The sequence below is a fragment of the Anabrus simplex genome, chromosome X, assembly GCF_040414725.1.
Source record: "Anabrus simplex isolate iqAnaSimp1 chromosome X, ASM4041472v1, whole genome shotgun sequence".
Taxonomy (NCBI): domain Eukaryota; kingdom Metazoa; phylum Arthropoda; class Insecta; order Orthoptera; family Tettigoniidae; genus Anabrus; species Anabrus simplex.
Genome location: NC_090279.1, coordinates 218,480,978 through 218,503,253, shown reverse-complemented (window position 1 = coordinate 218,503,253; position 22,276 = coordinate 218,480,978). Strand labels below are relative to the sequence as shown.

The 22,276-nt window shown below is 39.9% G+C and overlaps 1 protein-coding gene across 1 annotated transcript in view; it reads right to left on the bottom strand.

Moving 5' to 3' along the window:
• Positions 1 to 12,046: 12,046 nt before the first annotated feature.
• Mdh2 (malate dehydrogenase 2) overlaps positions 12,047 to 22,276 on the bottom strand; it is a 46,769-nt gene continuing 36,539 nt past the window's right edge. Inside the window, exon 7 of the mRNA XM_067159048.2 lies at positions 12,047 to 12,451. Within this exon, the coding sequence (XP_067015149.2) occupies positions 12,323 to 12,451 (129 nt within the window). The 3' untranslated portion in view covers positions 12,047 to 12,322. The remainder of the gene's footprint in view (positions 12,452 to 22,276) is intronic.

Sequence of the window (22,276 nt, the reverse complement as noted above, 5' to 3'; positions counted from 1 at the left end):
TGGACTGTGTTTCTCTGGTGTGTGTAGACCTAGTTCAGGGCCTTTCAAATGCTGAAAATCACACGCGTGCAAACCGAAGCGCAGAGATTCTGTGTACAGTGCATTGGTCTGACTCGACTCAGACCAGCGTTTTGCTCCGGGGTGCCTTGGCTCAAGTCATGGTGGAGCACTACAGAGCAAGTGAGGAAAGAGGAGACATCTATTGCTTAAAATTGAGTGGGGGTCTGCTCTCTGATCAACCTAACGCAGTCATCTTTTGCGCAGCGCAATGCACCGTGAGAGGCCCTGATCTACTTAATAGCTGTGTAGTGTGCGCATTAATTTTGTGTGTGTGTGCCCGAGCGATATTACTTCATATTGGTTAATGTATCGTATGCTATTTGAGTTCCTTTGTGAGTGAGAGCGTGTGTAACTCTGCTAAATTATAAGGTAATACATCTGCAGAAAGGCATTAGAAATGTTACGTGTAAGAAAGGGCCAGGCACCCTAGCTTCAAATTTTGAAAGAAGATAAATAAACACTTACTGTGTACTTGTGATTTGCCTCTTTTCCTTTACACACCAGAGTTTGTGTTGTTCACTTGATTTTGTGACGATGCCAGTTTCAGGATAAAATAATGTGCTGCCAGTCAATCTATGAACAGTTTTGTTTGACTTCACAAGAGAAAATAACTGTTCACAGCGACACGGCGGTGGAAATTAGTATAAAGGCACATGGTTTTGTATGAGAGAAGAAAGTTTATTTACTTATTTAGTATTGCACACATTTTTTTCATACAGTTAACAATCCAAGTATTCAAAACACATTCTAAGTTTAGCACTAGTACTTGAAAAAAAAAGAAACCTATCTTACACCTACATGGAAATTGATATAAAGGCACTTACGTATTTTGGTTAGGATCCACTAAGGTAAACATATCGCATTCAGGACCTAGTATTTAGTTGAACCTCCATTGTTCTTAATTGCGAAAATCCTCTTGAGCATTGATTGTATAAGAGCACTTAGCACCTCTTCTGAGATCGAGGTCCACTCCATTCAAATTGCAGTTTTCAGCTCACAGCCATCTTGTTAGGATCCCCCATAATTTCTCTATTGGATTGAAATCTGAACTTCTTGATGGCTAGCTCATAAGTATAATTCCTTTATCTTGAAACCATTTCGTCTTGGCAGACCTGTGAATCCCAAACTTATCTTGTTGGAAAATTAAATCATCATCAAATTCCTCATACATACGAACCAATTCAAATTCCAGAATTTCTGTCTAATAATCAATTTCATTTTGGGGTACAGCCATGCTATTATACAAGTGCCTTTAGCATAGAATGCTACGCAGATCATAACGCTGCCACTGCCAAAATTCTACTTAGCCGAACTTGCTCTTCTTTATGGAGATCGTACTAATAATGCTGAAGACCATCTGGCCCAACCACATTAAACTTCTCATCACTGAATATGGCCTTGTTGCATTCTAAGGTCCGTGACAGCAAACTTCAATCTAGCCTCCTTATGAGCACTCTTTAAAGGTGGCTTATGGAGCCGTTTCCTGAATGCAGATTTTTATCTTCAGCCAGGATTTGTCTAACGCGTCTGGAAATGACTGGTAACTGCAAATCAGCCACAATTTGAAAGAAACTGAAGCTGTTGACTTTTGCTTTACGGAGAATCAAAAGCTTATCCGATGCTGACAATTTTCTTGTCCGACCATGTTTGCCATTTTGCCTGTACTGTACATCGAGCTCCAGTTTCCTGGGTGCGATGTACAAGCGCTCGCCACTTCTTCCTGTATGTCCTCCCACTTGACATTCCTCGTGCCTACCTCCGATTTCACTGTCTCTATCCATCGATTCCTTCGCCTCCGAACTGACCTCTTCCCTTTCACTTCTCTGTGAAAGTAATTCCTTGTCCATCCTCATAACATGTCCAAACCATTGCAGCCTGCATCTCTCTAAAAACTGGGTAACAGGTATTTTGATGTCCGCCTCCTTTCTGTTTGCTTCACTGTAGACCCAGTTTGACAAAATTATCAATAACACAACTTGAATGCTCTAATTTCTTAGCAATTTGGTGATTAGACTGGCCCACTTCTTTGTAAGCCTTAATCTGTGCTTGCTCTTCACCTGAGAGAGGCTTTCCAGGTGGCATTATTACAACTGCTGCACGTGTGAACTGTACGATATTTGCAGATACACCTCCAAGCTATAGCTGTTTAAATTTATCACCGATTCAAGTCAAACAGCGAACCTGCCTTTATAAAAACTTCCACCCCTACAACTGTCGTTCTTCTTTTATTTATTTAAGCACTAAAGCTAAAAGGAAATGAATATATTTTGTATGCTTTGCTTGTAAACTGTACAGGAAAAAATGCCTGCAATACTAAATATGTGTATTCTCGCTGCAAACTGGTGCTTTGCAGAGAACTGGCTTGGCAAACATAAATAAAAGGTAGGTATCCAAATTTAATTGAACTAGGTCTTCAACAGTATCATATTGGATGTTGCTATCTGCCTTGTGAACATCAAAGGAGAACGGATAACTAAGCTGAGAGAAACCATCTTCAAACCTATTTTCAAACTCTTTAATTACTTCATGCAAGAAGTATAGTGACTAAATTCAGAAGCACTGTGGGACTTTTTCAAATCCTAAGTGGTAGGAAAATTAAATTAAATGCCAACTTTTCACTTGCCCTTCCCGAAGATAGAGCTTTAATTAACAAGCCTTCATATAGTCATACTTTTTTTTTTGTACAAGTTGGTTTACGTTGCACCAACATAGATAAGTCTTATGGCAACGATGGGACAGAAAAATGCTAGAAATGGGAAGGAAGCAACTGTGACCTTAGTTAAGGTACAGCACCAGCATTTGCCTGATGTGAAAATGGGAAATCACAGAAAAGTCTTCAGGACTGCCGACAGTGAGGTTCAAACCCACTATCTCCCGAATGCAAGATCACAGCTGTGCGACCCAAACTGCAGAGCCACTTGCGCAGCCCTTGTAACTTAAGTGTGGAGTAGTGTCACAGTTGATTGGCCGAGTCAGCTTTTATTCTCAGAAAAACTAATCTCCTTGCGAAGAAGACAGAATTGTTGCAGAACGTTAGAACAAGAAAGCCAACAAACTTCTGCATAGAATGGTAAGCTCTCAAATTTACTTCGTATGTCCTTATGCAAAGATCAAGAGAGAGATTGATTCAGGCTCCAGGAGCAAATAAAATTTACAATTTTCTTTTTGGATCTTAAAATATGGTCCATACTTTGAGCAAAGTACTTTCCGATGACAAATACACTGAACGTGATGTAACTTACTAATAGCAGAGCTTCACAAGCCGCTTAGTGATGAATCCATTGCGCCTCCCCATCATGGAAGGAGCTCCATCTGTTGCAACACGTACTACTTTTGATAAAGAATGATTAAACATTCCCAAGTGACAATATACTTCCTCGAGGACATCATGTTTATGTTTCTGAAAATATGAAATTTATTGGGACACTTCTGGCGGTTTTCGCAAGCCAGTGCTTTACAAATTAAGTTCCTAAAACATTTGGATTTTTTTGGCTACCAGTAACATTCAGCAAGGGTAAATACAAATGCCTTTTAAGCAGCAAAATTCTAAATCAAAAGAACTTGCATGCATTCGTACCAACATCTGTCATTATAAGGAATGTTTACTTAGAATTAACCAAAGAAGAAATAAGACAGTACATTCAATCCTCTTGTCCAGTTGTATATGTAAAGAGAATGAAGAGAAGAAAGAATACTGAGGAGAAAGGTCGGTATATTCCTACAGTGAGTCAAGCTAACATTTGAAGCACAAACTTTACATGGTTTTCTATATTTAATGTGTATCTAGAGGTTCAAGCTTTTATTTTCGCCCCAATACGTAAAATGCTTGACTGTACCAGGCGTGTGCGACTGGGTCACGGATATTAATCTTCGTTCCAGATCAAAAGTGGAGTCCAGCAAGGCAGTGCATTTTCTGCATTATTGTTTATCACCATCATGGATAACCTATTGAAGAACATCAAGAAAACCTCTTGTGAACTAAATGCAATAGCTATCGCTGACGATGTCATGATCTGGACAGAAACTGAGGAACAAGTGTAGTTGAGAGTCAATGAATGGAAGGTTAAGTTCCAGGAATTCAATCTCAAGATAAGTGAACCCAAAACAGTAGTGATGGCAATACACAGAGGACAACCACCAAACATCTAGAAAAACATCCACTAGAAAGTGTGGAAAGCTTTACATACCTTGGCAGTGTAATATCTCAAGACACACTACCCACAAAGGAGATGGCAAATAGAGTGCAGAAGAGCTCTCACTTTACTAGCAAGTACGAACACACTTCTGGGATCCCAAAGTACCAACAAAATCAAAGCTGGTGTTGTTCAATCATTACTTCATGGTATTGTAACCTGCACCCTCCCTAAGAAAGACTCATCAAGGTTGCAGGCAAGTTCCTTAGGTCCACAATTCAAAAACAAAACTGGACAAGTTAAGGAATGATGTGGTTAGGAAGGAAGCTGGGATTGTTACATCATTGTTAGATCGGGTCAGCATGTCCAGACTGAGGTGGTTTCGGCATGTAATGAGGAGGGAGCAACAAGGACAGCATATGTTAACTTGGAGCGACATGTGGCAGGGAAATGGATGGTGGGAAGACTGAGAACCCACTGGATGTACATCATAAAGCCGGACCTTGCAGATCGGGGAAGGACACTAGAGGACGCCATTAACAACAGAACAGAATGGAAGAGGCTCGCCAGCAGTACCTGGGAAACTGGAACTGTAAAATGATTATGTGTAACAAATGCCAGTAATATGTAGTGATGGCCAACGCTCTCGCTCGAGACTGACGTCGCAGATCTCGAGACTCTTGCGAGAATCTTGAGAATGATCCACCCGTTGTGCAAGCTGTGCGACGTACCAGTAACTACGAGTGTAAGCTTGATAGTTATCATCAGCAGTTCTCACATGGAAATGTGTGAGACGATAAATTTTGTCAAAATCCTAGGAAAGCACTGCATGTTGAACTATGAGCTCCTTACCATCAACGAAAGTGAATACAGAATGCCAATATCTTAAACTGTTCACGAGTTATGTCAGGTGGACTTCTTAGCTGAATAACCCGTACAACTGCTATTAGGATGTAAACGTACCTGGATGTCTCGCAATCGTTCTCGACAAGGTAGTTTCTTGTGATTCGGACCGAGCCGGAGGTGTTCTGTGACGATTCCTCTTCATTGATATTTATGCGTTTGTGAGTGTCGGATCATCCCAGAAGTATTTCTGCCGATGTATTTTACTTCTTTAGAACAAGTAACATAACGGTCTGTGCTATGTGACATATCTTAAAAATAACCGACATCCACGACTACATTGCGTTTCGGACATTGTCTTAAGATGGTCGTGTACAACTAGATACAATTTCACTTTGCACCGGCATATATCGAAGTACCAATTATGACGCAAATACTCTTAACATTGTAAGGAATTATTTCCTTCATCGCCAAAATGTCAGTAAACACAAGCAATGGTCATATGGATATTGAATGTGGGGTCTATTCTCGCGTCACCGAGAGAACCGAACCTGATGTAAACAAAGAAAAATGAGTATCCGTATGTATCCATCCGCGGTCTAAACGCTGATTGGAGAATCACTGGGCTACTCCCAGACACATGGCAGTCTTGAAACTGTCGTTACTTCGCTTGATTGAGGCGATTACATCAGGATTAGCTCTACATAGACTGTTGTCGGATACCACTGACATCAACATGTAATTGACAGGCAATTGTGATGCGGATTAGTGCACAAATTACACTCACTGTCCGCGAAAAATAAACAACAATGAATGATAAATGGCATCTCAATATTTAACACATCAGAAAAGAAGGTAGATTTGAATTTATGGCCAAAATGTAAATACATAATAAATCAATCATAACAGCGCACATAAGTAAAACGTCACACATTTAATATTCTAATGAAATAATATTCTAGCGAGGAACTTATAGCATAGAAAAGGCAATATTAAAACAAAAAAATGTACAGTACTTTACCTAATCAGAAAATCATAAAGGACGAACGTCTTCCAAGTCGCCGCTTCTTCGATTTCCCAGGTGTTCTTACCAATCCTTAGTGCAGTTGTTCGCTGCGTGCGGTATTAATACTCCACTCCGAAACACAAGTGAACTCGGATGTCAGCTTCGCAAATCCTTTAAAGCTAAAGTCGGGTATTTTTTACAAAATTTATGAAACACATTGAATGCAATTGCCTTTTCGCCGCTTTACAAAGGTTTACCTTTGCGATGCTTAACGAACTCAACTCGGTGATCCACATTGCACAAGAACAAGTAATGTCTCACTCGCGCACTGTAGGCCTACTGCTTGCTTCCCAAGCTCACAGCTTAACAAAATGGCGGGTCAAGCATGAGTGCATGCATCCCTGGTGCTCTTCAATTTGAAATGCTTGTTTATATTAAATAATATTGAATACAAATAGTTTTTTGTATATTTCTCTGACTTAAATTATTTGAGGAATTATATTTCCGACATTCTGCATCTAGGATCGCATTAACCATGATGTGGCTAACGAACTAGTTTCAAGTGTCCGCGTAGGTGTCCCGCGGCAGCACTAACCAATAAACGTTAACTCAAGCACGTGCTTATGTTTACATCACGACTGGTTCTCTGGGTGAACTCTGTATAATAACGGTGTACACCTACAGTACTTACCGCTACATTCAGTTAAAGATAAAAATTTCATTGTTCCGTATTGAAAAGTATCACAGTTAAAATTGAAATAATAAATAAAGAGGTTCAACCTATTCAATACCAAAGAATAAGAAATGCAGTGATTACATTCTTATTTAATAATAACAAACAAACAAAAGTAGAAGTGGTACCGGTTTCGACCCTAGTCCAGATCATCATCAGCCGATTAAAACATGAAAAACAATGCATAGGAAAAAGAAAATAAAAGATAAAGTTCACTCCGGATCAGTAGAAGAGGCGATATAAAAATGACGGGGGGTAGACACTGTAAAATTCAGAAGAAGTAAAATGTAAGTCGCTTAAAAGAAACGGTGCGTAATTTTCTGAGCGGCAGTATGGCACACGCAGTGTTAGGCAAAGTCTTATAATGTTTATGAAAAGCGAAGAACGGTTAAAAGAGCTAGTTTGTATACACTGTTAGGCACAAAGTCATAACACAATCGAACACACATGAAGATCCATAGTCGTGCTGAAGATGAGTAGATCAATTAAAGTAACTTGCCACCTCCCGGTGATCAGCGCGATATATTCAACATCAGGCAATGTGGTTTCAAACGCCAACGTAAAATGAAGAATAGCTTAAAGATCCAGTATTTGCTTCGGTTGCGGAAATGTAGGTGTATATAGATACATGTAATAAAATTCAATATAATTGAATAAGTAATTGTGATCCTGTAGAATTTTTGGAACAGTTGACGACTGTTGGATCTTCATGTGTGTTCAATTGTGTTATGACTTTGTGCCTAACAGTGTATACAAGCTAGCTCATTTAACCGTTCTCCGCTTTTCATAAACATTATAAGACTTTGCCTAACACTGCGTGTGCCGTACTGCCGCTCAGAAAATTACGCACTGTTTCCTTTAAGTGACTTGCATTTTACTTCTGAATGTTACAGTGTCTACCCCCATCATTTTTTATATCGCCTCTTCTACTGATCCGGAGTGAACTTGATCTTTTATTTTCTTTTTCCTATGCATTGTTTTTCATGTTTCAATCGGCTGATGATGACCTGGACTAGGGTCGAAACCGGTACCACTTCTACCTATTAAATAAGAATGTAATCACTGCATTTCTTATTCTTTGGTATTGAATAGGTTAACCTCTTTATTTGTTATTTCAATTTTAACTCTGCTACATTCAGTGCCAGAATGCGCTGGTTGCTTGTTATTTCTGAGCTACAAGGCGTGCAGTCAGCATAGTTCTATTTGTGATCACCTAGCAAGCAGCTGTTGCTGGCCCGTTGGAACCACCAGAGATCTTCATAAAGGTCCGATCAGATCCATATGGCAGGTAATGTAATGATTTCTACTTTATACTCAAGTTTGAAAACCAATGGAAACTCCAAAATTTCATACACATATAAAGCATCATTACAGACCATTATGTCCTTCAGCGTTCAGTCTGTAAGCCTCTGTGAATTTACTATGTGTCACCACAATCCTCTATTAGCACATAAATCTGTGGCCTCATTTAGTTCTATACCTCTTATATTTAAATCGTTAGGAACAGTCTAACCATTGATGTCTTGGTCTCCTCTACTTCTCATACCCTCCATAACCGAATCCATTGCTCTCCTAGGTAACCTATCTTCCTCCATTCGCCTCACATGACCCTACTACCGAAGCTGGTTTATGCGTACAGCTTTATCCATAGAGTTCATTCCTAACTCCGCTTTTATCTTCTCATTCCAGTACCCTCCCGCCATTATTCAGACCTGTTTGTACCAGCAATAATTTTTGCTACTTTCATGTCTGTTACTTTCAACTGATTAATAAGATAAAATAAGTCCACCCAGCTTTCGCTCCCGTAAAGCAAAGTTGGCCTGAAAACAGACCGATGTAAAGACAGTTTCATCCGGGAGCTGACTTCCTTCTTACAGAATACTGTTGATTGCAACTGTGAGTTCAATGCATTAGCTTTACTACACATTGATTCAGTCTCACTTGCTATATTACCATTCTGGGAGAACACACATCCTAAATACTCGAAATTATCTACCTGTTACAGCCTTGTATCACCAATCTGACATTCAATTCTGTTTAATTTCTTACCTACTGACATCAATTTAGTCTTCGAGAGGCTAATTTTCATACCATACTCATTGCACCTATTTTCAAGTTCCAGGCTTTCGCACAATCTGCCATTAAGACCAAGTTGTCAGCATAGGCCAGACTGCTTACTACATTTCCACCTAACTGAATCCCTCCCTGCCATTTTATACCTTTCAGCATATGATCCATGTAAAATACGAACAGCAAAGGTGAAAGATTACAGCCTTGTCTAACCCCTGTAAGTACCCTGAACCAAGAACTCATTCTGCCATCAATTCTCACTGCAGCCCAATTGTCAACATAAAATGCCTTTTCATTGATTTTAATAATCTACCCGTAATCTTTCACCTTTGCTGTTCGTAGTTTACATGGATCATCTGCTGAAAGGTATAAAATGGCAGGGAGGGATTCAGTTAGGTGGAAATGTAGTAAGCAGTCTGGCCTATGCTGACGACTTGGTCTTAATGGCAGATTGTGTCGAAAGCCTGCAGTCTAATATCTTGGAACTTGAAAATAGGTGCAATGAGTATGGTATAAAAATTAGCCTTTCGAAGACAAAATTGATGTCAGTAGCTAAGAAATTAGACAGAACTGAATGTCAGATTGGTGATACAAAGCTAGAACAGGTAGATAATTTCAAGTATTTAGGTTGTGTGTTCTCCCAGGATGGTAATATAGTAAGTGAGATTGAATCAAGGTGTTGTAAAGCTAATGCAGTGAGTTCCGAGTTGCTATTAGTAGCATTCAGTAAGGAGGAAGTCAGCTCCCAGACGAAACTATCTTTACATTGGTCCGTTTTCAGACCAACTTTGCTTTACGGTAGCGAAAGCTGGGCGGACTCAGGATATCTTATTCATAAGTTAGAAGTAACAGACATGAAAGTAGCGAGAATGATTGCTGGTACAAACAGGTGGGAACAATTGCAGGAGGGTACTTGGAACGAGGAGATAAAGGGCTCATTTAGGAATGAACTCTATGGATAAAGCTGTACGCATAAATCGGCTTCGGTGGTGGGGTCATGTGAGGCGATTGGAGGAGGATAGGTTACCTAGGAGAATAATGGACTCTGTTATGGGGGTAAGAGAAGTGGAGGGATACCAAGACGACGATGGTTAGACTCAGTTTCTAACGATTTAAAGATAAGAGGTATAGAACTAAATGAGGCCACAACTCTAGTTGCAAATAGAGGATTGTGGCAATGTTTAGTAAATTCACAGAGGCTTGCAGACTGAACGCTGAAAGGCATAACAGTCTATAATGATAATGTATGTATTATTTGTTCTTTTTGAACATGCCTCATTTCCTGAATATGTATGACGTGACCTCCATTTCTCTAGAGGACTCCCAAGCTTTGAATGTTGTGATTCACATTGCGGCTAGTTTCAGATCAACCAATGAAGCAGCTGAATAGTCTGCGACACGTTAATTTTTCTGTCTCTCTCTCTGAGGCCGGGATTACCCTACTTCAAACAATATCAAGTGTGGATCTCACAGCCCATCAATCGTTTCTTAACCAGTATGGTGTAACATCAGACATGTAACAGTGCAGCGGCTAGCTGTTCGTCAAACTTATGAATAATACGGTGATGTAGTTACAAATTCTTTTGCGTGACAGTGCTTCAATTTCTTGTTTGTTAGTTTACTATGTATTAAGTACATATTTTTTGGCACTTATTTTGAATGTTAAATAAGTAAAGATGTGATTAACTTCTGATTCCAAAAATAAAGCTGGTCCTTCAACACCCAAAAGGAAAGAAAAGTACAGGCAGTTGTGGGAGAGTACAGACAGTATAGGAAGTGGCTGCGTCCTGATTCAACATGTGAAGAAAGGGCAATGTGTATATGTTTCATTTTCTTACTTCAAGTAATACGTTCCTATATAATGTTATTGCACGCATTATATTGAATTTTAGTGTATTTGGGTGAATATTAGTACTACTTGTTCAGCAAAATATTATCTCTGATCCATTTCCAATCACCCACGGACTGAAACCAGGATGTGTGCTAGCTCCAACACTCCTCGGTCTTTACCTGGCTGCCATGATATATGGAACATCTACGGACTAACATGGTGTAAAGGTCAGATATCGCTTCAATGGAGGACTGGCTAGACTTCGCTCCCAAAACCTTACTAAGATTTCCCCCATTACGGAATTGCAGTACGCAGATGACGCTGCCACACTTGCTCTCACACCCAATTGTTTAAAGAGTGCTTGCGGATCGTTTTGGTTTCTCCATTAATGTTCAGAAAACTCACACAGCCTGCACCTGGGTCGAACCTCCTAGCTTTCAATATCTCTATTGCGGATACTCCACTACTTTTGATATCTAGGAAACTCCTCTTAACAAAGACTAACTGCTCATAGAGGAATTGGTGCCGCCCACTCAGCATTTGGATATTCATCTCTTCACGAATAAGGATCTTACAATGCATACGAAGATCATGGTTTACCGTGTGCTTTACAGTTGTAAAACGAGGACCCTCTACCGTCAGGATATCAAAAAGCTACAGCGCTTACGTATGCAAAAATGAACATCAGATGGGTGGACCGGGTCACCAACATAGCAGTTGAGAAAGTGCATGCTATAAGCAGTGAGGCTACCATCATTGGCCACCGTCTCAGATGGACAGGGCACGTCCAGGCTTCCTCGTCAACTCCTGTACGGTGAAATCTGTTCCGGCACAAGACCTCGTGGAGCCCCTTTGGGACGTTTCAAGGATCAGCTAAAGAGTTGGAATTAACACTCAATCCTGAGATACGCTTGCTGAGTCTCGTACTCTTTGGCACCACACTGTCTCTACATCAGGTTCAGTGTCGGAAGAGGAACAACGGCGAAGTAAAGAGGATAAACAACAAGCACGGAAACTCCATCAAGCTCGCTTCTTCCCTTGCCCAACCATTTGATGTGATCTGTGTGGACGTATGTTTCATGCCAAGATTGGACTACGAAGTCATATGAAATATTCACAAAGCTTTGCGAGTGTGAAAATGTAAACTGCTGAAGAATATTGTTTACTCGGATACGAGCTGCAGCTGACGACGAGTACTGTACAGTTTTACAATAAAGAATACGGTCTATTTTGAATTTCTGTGCGGTTTTTCCATTTTTGGAGGTTGGCAACGCTGCCAGTAATGCTCCAACCTCGCTGGAGCTGGAAAAGGAAAAATGATTTAGTGTGGTGGTGTAATTGGGATGGGAGGTGTGATAATGAACACAATATTTTAAATCCAAACAAGGTTTATACTACAGAACGCTACAAAGATGTGTCAACAACAATGCACAGATATACACTCCACCCCCCCAACAACAAATATTTGACAATTTCTTTAGGTGCAACAGCTTTCTTCTTTTAATTCACTTTCTATACAAGCACATGTACAATATATGCATCACAAGAGGCCCACTTGCCTCAACCTACGGGACCACACGAACACCTCACCGAGTGTGCATGGCGTGGATCAGTTTTAGAACTCGCGTAGTGGCGCTCCTTTAATCTCACTTCTTGTTCACGAAATCTTCACCCTTCTGGATGTTCTTCTTCAGCTCAGGGATGGCAGCTTTCAGCAATTCGCTCTCGAAGTCCGACAGCTGGCCAAGTCCCAAATTCTTCTGAATACCATTAGGCTGAAATAAGGATTAGAGATATAAGTGTTACAAATTTTTCTTCAAGCACTTATGACACTTATTCACCAAGACAGGATAAAACACAATCATACGCAAGTCATACATAGAAAGACAGGACCACGTAATAGAAAAATATGACAAGTCCGCATTAGAAGAGGAGCAACAGAAGGAGACTAATCCTGAATACCACCTGCACATTTTTACAGAAATATTGCTCCTTAAAGTTGGGCGTGGGTCATATTTAAGCCTTTTGTATTGTGACCTCATAATACATCATTCCAAAGATGTGGCAACAGTGGTTTACGCAACTTGGCAACGACTGAAATCTTGCTCCATCGCTCACTTTTGCGTTACACGAACCACTCGGTGTGGTACTTAATACTTTGTGTTCTGTGTGGAGAAGCATTGGTGGTAAAAAGTGAAATTAAAAAAGAAGAGTTTGCGGTCATTTACTGCGAGTGAGAAACTTAAAGTGGTACTGGAAGCTGAAACTATCGGAAATCGCTCTGTTGGCAGAAAATATGATATTGATAAATAATGTATTCACGATTGGAGGAAGAAGGAAATGTTATTCAAAAAGTAATGGTAATTGTAGAGCTTTCCGAGGGCAGAGTGCACAGTTTCCTAAAGTTGAAGAACGGCTTTATAAATACGTAACAAAGACATGCACTAGGTTATCGTTAGAGCCCTGCACGGAAGCAGATATACGCGAAGTTAGTGTCTTGGCGGATGCAAACTGTATGGCAGTGCACATAATTTTACTGATAATTTCTAAATAATGAAGTTTATTGATTTTCACTCAGGTATACTCTTATTTTTGCTCGTGGTTAGACGACCCTTGACAATGGTCCGTTATTGGACATTATAAATTTTCCGTCTAACTCATTCCTGGTTGCCAGCGTTTCACCCCAGTCAGTTATGTTGGGCTCATCAGTTGGTAAATAGCACACATACCAAGACGCATGGCTAGTGCATACCGTGGAGGCCATTGCGTAGGCTACTTGGAGCCACCAGCAGTGCCAATGCACTGAGAGATTATGTACAACAGATCTACTCGTTTCAATACCTTGGGTGTAATATAGTGCAATATCTGCGGATGTGGATAGTATTTTTTATATCCACGACGGCTCAAAGCTATGGAGTATAGACTGGAATGAGTCAACTAAAATCATCAGAGATCACAAAGAAGAGGGTTTTACTGCAAGGTGTGGGTGGATAAGGAACTTATAGAAGAAATGGAGTGTATATGCCAAGATTTACATATATTTCACGTCTCCCTGTTGCCTATGAAGAAAAGCTGACAGCCTTTTATTGCCATGTTATTCGTTCGTGCAAGCAAAATTCCTATTTGCTTTCTGAAATTGGGAATGCTCATCGTATTTCTAAATGCCACCAGACAATATGGTTCACATTAAGAGCTCTAGAGGTGTTAGTATCAGGACAAGTGGTAACGTGACAGTGAGCTAAGTGTGTTTGGCAACGTCGCCCGGGAGCTTTATTACAATAACAGAGCCTGCCTGTGCTGAACAGTTATCGCGGGCAAGGAATATAAGTAAAGGAAACCTCTATGCTACAGATATTGGATGTTTGTGTGGATTGGCCTGTCAAAGCTACATTGAAAGAGCTCTACACGGAGTGGATGGCGTCTGCTGGCGGTCACGCACCGACACCAAATGAACGAGTGAGACGACCTGAAGTGGAACTTCTATGCAAATGGATAAAGACTGCTTTTCTAATGACTTAGTGAGGAAAAGTTTCAAGAAATGTGGGATTTCAAATTTTATGGATGGCAGTGAGAAAGACAATGTATGGGAAGGCGACAGTCATCAAAATTACGATGGTGGCAGTTCTCATGATGTTCAATAGTGATTTATTTTACACGGAGCTAGTTTTATTTCTCACTGTGGTGTTTTTACTTGTAAAGTGTTTTAAATGAGCAATTTTGTAACATTTGCAGAAGCTAATAAAATTGGTAACTAAACTAAACATGAGAGTTTTTGTTTTCCAATTTTAGTCGTGAGAAATTAAGGTTTGCGGGTCATATTTGGGATTATTTGGTAGATAAAATCACGGAAGGATGATCTTCACATAGATGTGCTCTGTCCTCGTTAATTCCAGTTCTTCTCAGCCCGCGACTTGTAATCAAGTTACGTTTACTTTTATTCAGTGTAAAGAAGCACATAGATAAAAACCAAACCCCATGGTACAAGGACCAGGCAAGGTTATGAATTTCATTATTGGTTCCGTATTGAATTAAGAGTACATATAATTTTATTGACAAAGTTTTAATCCACCTACTCAATACTATACAATAATTGTAATGCCTATGTATTAGGGAACTAGTTTCGACCCTGTGTGGGTCATCATCAGCCTAAATAAGGAACACTTTACTTGTTGATATCCAGAAACAATATTTTGTCATAAATTGATCAAATGAATCTAATGAGCAAAAGGTATAATGTATATAAAATGCATGAAATATTATGTGAGATAAATTACATTGCAGTACTGATCAATAGATGGTGAAATGTTCAAGTTTATGTATTGCAGTGAGACTATAAATATAGTACCACTTCAATTATTTACAATAATAGTTGAAATATTGCACTTTATATATACATTAAAATTGCCTAGTGATAAGGTATAAAATGCCAGTCTGAATATAAAGTCCATATGCTTCTAGAGAATTCTATCGTTCCATTACGTCTTCTGTCAAATATTGAATATATCTTATGTACAAGATTGGCGCAGAGGGTATCTATCTTGCTTTAAAGTCCAGTATTTCTGATTCAGAAAATGTATGCAGGCTGAATATAAGTGACTCCTTATCATACAAAGACTTCTGCACATGATGAGAGGTGAAATTCCCAACACAAGAAGGAACCAATGGAACAGTGCACAGCAATGTGATCACCTTGACCGGTAGTGTGCAATTATTGTAAATAATCGATGTGGTACTATATTTATAGTCTCTCTGCAAAATGTAAATTCACCATCTATTGATGAGTACCACAATATAATTTTATCTCACATAACATTTCATTCAGGTAGCAGGTAGAGACCCTCCTTGGAGGCAGCTCTACCCAGGGAGTGGCGCCCCTGCCTATGTGAGTCCCAGAGCACGCTGACCCGGTGTGTAGTATCTGGTAAGGGTCCCAGCTCAGGGTTACGAGTGAAGACCTCAACGACATCAACGGCGGAGAGGGTGACCTTCGGTACGGCGGAGATGTTGGAAGAGGCAGCCCTGTACATGGGGATTAATACGTGTACAACACACAAAGGGCACGACGGTTCCACATGTTAGTGGCGGTACCCCGACAGCGTCTGTTCCCCATGTTAGGGGCGGCTGAATCGCAACTCACCAACACGTCTGGCAAGCGTGGTGTTTTATTGCCGAACACCTTCCATAAACTCCTATGACTTCGAATTTTCAAACGAAACTACCCCAGGTGAGTAGAGTGAAAGACTCAGAATCTCACACTGACAATACGTCAGTCTGCCTCAAAGATTCTGGGGGAGGCAAAAATTCGAAAAGAACGACTAAAAAAGTAAGAATAGCCACGTACAACATAAGAACTATGAGACTAGCTGAAGACCTTGAAAGGCTAGAACAAGAACTGCATGACATAAAATGGGATATTCTGGGTATTTGTGAGACTCGCCTTCAAGGAGAAAAAGCTGAGACCCTTCCATCAGGTCATGTCATCTTACGTAATAACGGGGATGCTTCTACACATGGGGTTGCTATTCTTGTCAATAAAAATATCAAAGAATTCATACACAAGATGATTTGTGTCTCTTTCAGAGTGATATATATCGTCCTCAAATTGAATAGTAAATTCTCCATACAAGTCATACATGTCTATGCTCCAACCAGTACTTCTGACGAAGAGGCAGTGGAACAGCTGTATGAAGATATCACCAAAGCGAAAAATTCAGAAAAGACACAACTCTGTATCATCATTGGAGACTTCAATGCAAAAGTGGGTCAAAAAGAAATCGGAGACCCAGAGAACATTGGTACATATGGACTAGGCGATCGAAACGAAAGAGGAGAAAGATTGCTAGAATATCTCACAGCCGAAAATCTCTATTGCATGAATACATTCTTTAAAAAGCCCATCCAACGAAAATGGACATGGAAGAGCCCCGATGGACAAACCAAGAATGAGATAGATTTTATCCTGACCAACAAGAAGAAATATTGTACAGATGTTACTGTTCTCAATAGATTTGATACAGGAAGCGACCATAGGCTAGTTCGAGCAACCTTTACATTTGACCTCAAACTTGAACGGTCCAAAATGACAAGGGGGTACACTTTTCCAAGAGTAGAGGACTTAGAAACACATCAATCATCATTTCAACAAGCTCTTACCAAAAAACTTAACCCAACAGAAGATTTGAAATACTTGGACGTGAACGAACTTAATGAGAAAATTACAGTCAGTATTCAAAATGCAGCAAAGGAGATCCCATTGAAGAAAACTAATAAGAAGAGCCGACTTTCACTCAATACCATGCAGCTCATTAAGGACAGGAAGACAATGGACAGGGATACAGCAGAATACAAAAATCTTAACAAGACCATTCGCAAGGAAATAAGAAAAGATCTAAGGAAATTTAATAATAACATGATCATGCAGACAATTGAAGAAAATAAAAACATGAAGATTTTAAAGAACAGCATATCTACAGGAAGACCAAAAATTACAAAACTTAAGAACCAAAATGGAGAAATAGTCACAGATAGGCAAAACATTACTGAAGTTATTAGAGATTTCTACTACAAGCTGTATACATCAACCATTAATAAACCATCCAGTGATGAACAACTAGCCCAGAATTATACACATGAAGTAACACCGGAAGTAATCACTGCTGAGATTGAAAATGCTCTTAAACAACTAAGGAATAGAAAATCCCCTGGGGAGGATAAAATAACGAATGAAATGCTGAAATTAGGTGGAAGAGATCTGCTAAAAGCCGTGAGAATACTCATGAACAAGTGTATTAACTCTGGAAGAATACCAGAAAATTGGAAAAATGCTCAAGTGGTACTTCTCTTCAAGAAAGGTGATAAGGAAAATTTAGAGAACTATCGTCCTGTGAGTTTGTTATCACACCTTTACAAGCTCCTGACTAAAATTGTAACCAACCGCCTCACAAGAGAACTGGATTTTTATCAACCTGCCGAGCAAGCGGGATTTCGTAAAGGTTTCTCAACTGTTGAACACATCCAGACTATTCGTCTTCTTCTTGAGAAAACCACTGAGTACAACATCAAGATTCATCTGGCCTTCATTGATTATAAAAAAGCTATTGACTCAGTGGAGATTTGGGCAATCATGAAGGCACTTCAAAATGCCATGATAAACTCAAGGTATATAAAGCTTCTGGAAAACATTTATGATCAAGCAACAATGGTAGTCAGAGTGGACGAAGACCTCATCACCAATAAAATCCCAGTTGGCAAAGGAGTTCGACAAGGTGACACAATCTCTCCAAAGCTGTTTACCCTTGCCATGGAAGATGTATTCAAAACCCTTCATTGGGATAATAAAGGAATAAAAATCAACGGGTTATATTTGAACCACCTGCGTTTTGCCGATGACATTGTGCTCATAAGTGAAAATCTAGATGAGCTAGAAAGCATGATCCAAGAATTAAAAACTGCTTCTGCTAAGATTGGTTTGGAAATGAACATTAATAAAACGAAAATTCTAAGCCCAGAGAGTCGACCACTTAAAATGGGAAACCAATATATAGAAGCTGTCGATGAGTACATCTATCTTGGACACAAGATAAAACTTGGAAAAGACAACCAACGTGCAGAAATTCCTCGCAGAATAGGTATGAGTTGGACTGCATTCCGAAAACTAAGGTTCATCCTCACCAACAAGGATGTTCCAATTAACCTGAAGACCAAGGTTTATAATACGTGCGTGCTGCCAGTTACAACTTACGGTCTGGAAACGATGACTCTGACGAAGGAAAGTGCTCGTAAGCTTCAGTGAACACAACGAGCCATGGAGTGAAAGATGCTAGGAATCAGCCTTAGGGATAAGATCCGTTCAGAGGACATCAGGAGAAGAACTAATGTAACAGACATCCTAGAGATAGTAGCAAGACTAAAATGGCAATGGGTAGGACACGTAGCTCGACAAGACTACAACAGGTGGACCTCTAGGATTGTTCACTGGAGACCATGGGGACACAAGAGAGGCATTGGAAGACCCCTGAAGAGATGGCTCGACGACATAAAGCTGTTGGCTGGAACACGCTGGTTCCAAGTGGCTCAAGACCGAAGACGATGGAAGCACATGGAAGAGGCCTATATCCAGCAGTGGATTGAAATAGGCTAGAAAAGAAGAAGAAGAAAAGAAGATAACATTTCATGCATTTCACCATTTTATATACATGTTATCACATTGTACCTTTTGCTCATTTGATTAATTTGATCAATTTATGACAAAATATAGGAACTTTTCACCTAATAAATCCATTTATTTCTTATAAGGTACTTGAAGTGTTTTTATATATCTGTATCCTGGCAGATTCCTACCTCGGTGATGGCTGTATAGATACATAACGGTCAAGACTGTTAAGTTGAGAAAAATTTTTCATAAATTTAAAGGGGGAAATTGTAGTGTGTCCATTGCGTAGTGGCACCCATTGTGTGAATAAATACAATGTGTAGGCCTAAAAGTCATGAGTTCAGTCCACAAAATGAAAGGATCTCGCATACTGGACCTGCTGTAAAAACAAAGACAATGGGATGTAATATGCAAGTAAATAAATTAACTCTCCTAATAGGTATTATAATCTATCAGCTTCATTATCCGTATTCATGATTCTAATAATCGCAAATGTAAAGATATCAACAAATAAAAAGTGTACCTTATTTAGGCTGATGATGACCCACACAGGGTCGAAACTAGTCCCCTAATACACAGGCATTACAATTATTGTATAGTACTGAGTAGGTGGATTACAACGTTAATTAAATTATATGTACAGGGACCATGACCTACCAAGCGACTGCAGATTATGAGATGCCTCGTGGCCGTTATTCTTGTCTTTCTACACTGCGGTCGTTATCTCACCGCGAGACAGCTCCTCTGAGTGGCCCTCAGGCCCAGGTGCACAACCCCTACACTGCAAGGCCGACAAAGTAAAAATGGGAAAGGAATTACAAAATGTTTTCAGAGGACAAGGAGAGAATACACTTTGCGTTGAGGCCCAATAAACCACCACGATTCTTCAGCCAGTGAAGGCAAACGAACCACTCCCCTCAGCTCTTCGTTGCATGCCTCCATTTCTACAACTGGACTAGTGCGCAGACTGGTCTAGTGCGTTATTCAGTTGCAAAATAGTAACTATTTCCACAGCATATATTAAAAGCAGATGACAGTAACAAAAGAGATGGCAATGATTTGATAAGTTCAAGTTCTTTGAAAACTAATAGCAAAAGATTCTTTTTACAGCGCTCAAGATAAGCTCAATTACAAAATTGTATATGGGCAAGCTCCAGCGTTCTGCTGGCTACTCCAAGGCCAGACTTCCCCTTTAAAGGGAGCGAGGCAGCATTTGGCCCGTCTGTCTTTGGTCTGCCGAAGTTTTGACGTCGTCAGCGCCTCCTCGCTGCCAGGATGGGCTGCCTTAGGGTAAACACATTGGTTTTCAGTCCCGTTGCAATTTGCATTTCATTTTCGTTGGTGTATCACACAGGAGATTGCCCTAGTCGCCACTCTATTGATCAGATGTTTTGAAAAGTACATTTAAATTCATTCTAAAATGTAATAGCATATTTTGTTTCCTCTTACCTTCAAGATTGTACTTGTAGAATTTGATATGTGCTGAGATGTATTTACTTAACTCCTTGGACCGAAGGCAAAGCTCTTGTCAAGGAACATCTAATTTGTATTTGTCAAAGAACGTCTAATTCATGTGTCGTGTGTATCTACATTTTGTATACAGCTGAATTTGTTCAAAAGTTTATTTGTATTGTAGAATTTTGAATTTTCGGAAAACCGCAACCTTCGCATCCATAGGCCTTTGGTTGGTTCCCGATCCCATTCCACGTCCCTTGTTTTATTATCGTCAAGTTGCCCTCACTGATATTTGTGTTGTTTTCAGCGCAGTCAATCAGATGTTCATTGTGTGTGTAGTGTTTAAGGTACCGTGTAATTGCATTTATTTCCATCCCTTTTAACTGTTTTTTTTTGTGTGTAGCCGCTGAAGTACCGGTTACAGTATACTCGTTTGTAGAGATACCACCAATATAGTTTACAGTTTAGCTATATTGCTATTCTTGTTAATGATTACTTTACATTCAGATTGAGAGTGCTTCAATGTGTACAATTTTTGGCTTACAAATTTTTCGTTGCATAAAAACAACTCCCTAGACTTGTTATAAAAACTGAACCATGCTTGTCGCATGTTCCATTATTTAACATTTCATTATGCAAATGGCTTCCTTCAGCTTTGTCTTTCAATGTTTTCATGTGTCAGTCTAATGACGTCCAGTAGGGAGCAGCACACGCTATGTTTTTATCTGTGAGGTCGTTCGTTTTGCTAGAGCGATAATTTTTACTCTGTGAAGTTCTTCTTCTGTTCTATGTGTGGCGAATACTAACAATGGCTGCCGCTATGTTTGGTGTGGCATTTTTATGCTTTAAATATTCATTTAATGTGTTCAAGCCTGGACCTTTCACGCTCACTGCTATTCGATTTTACCATTGATAATCACAGGTATGTGATAGTTTGGTTTATATTTAAATTTGTGACGAGTTATTCCTGTATGTTACGGTCGATGGCATACATCTTTCCGCTCCGTCGTATGATGTGCTTTGAATGAATGTGTTTGTGGTCTTGTGGTGATAATTGAAAAAGGGTCTCTGCTGTTATGATTTGGTGCACTGCGTGCTTTAATACTGCGTGATCCTCATGATGTGCCCCTCGTCTCGACCACAGGAGGTACAATCCAGGTTGTACGAGGCGCAACATGCCATTGATGTGAATAAAGTAATGTTCAATTCTGACCTTACGTGTAATTGCACGCCGCACGCATACATTTGAGTACGTGAGACCTGCTGGTAATGACCGTGGAGTCATAATTTATGGTTTGTATTTGACTACGAAATCTGAACGGCCGTTCGTGTTTTATTTTCCCGATACCCTCATTGTGTGTGCGTGAATGTGGTATGCATGTGAGTTAGGATGTGTGTGGGGGAGAAAAGAATGGAATGTCGATCGACCTGTTGTATTCGTCTTTTTAATTCTGCGACTTGTTTTGTCCTAAGCACAGAGCTATATTTATTTATTATTCATGGCTGATGCTCAGCTTGAGTACCCGCCATGTTGGTTTCATATTTGCGCATGGGCGTACCTATTGTATTCTTTGGATCTGTCTTGGCTTTGATTAGTCCATGGAGGCTGTGCTCAGTCTCATCTGTCGCTATTCTTATCTGCCTTTTGTTCTCCGGCACGGCTTATTGTTGTGCTGAGGCTTCTCATTGTTAGTTGCCCGTGTAATGTGTGGTGCAGTGGCTTGGATATGTGAATCCTGGTAAAACGGGCGACCTGGTTGAATTGTTAATGATGGAAATGAAGCTGCTGGTAATGTAATAGTGATGTGTTGAGGGGCAGTGACCATTTTAAATTACGTATCAATACTTTTGATGAGAATTAGCCTTGAGCTTCCGCCATGTTACAACTATGTGAACATGAATAAGGTATGTCCGTGTTTATTATGATTAATTTCCCTGTTTATTTTGTGTGATTTTTCTTCTCTTGATTTAAATGTTTTCTTTTTCATATTTA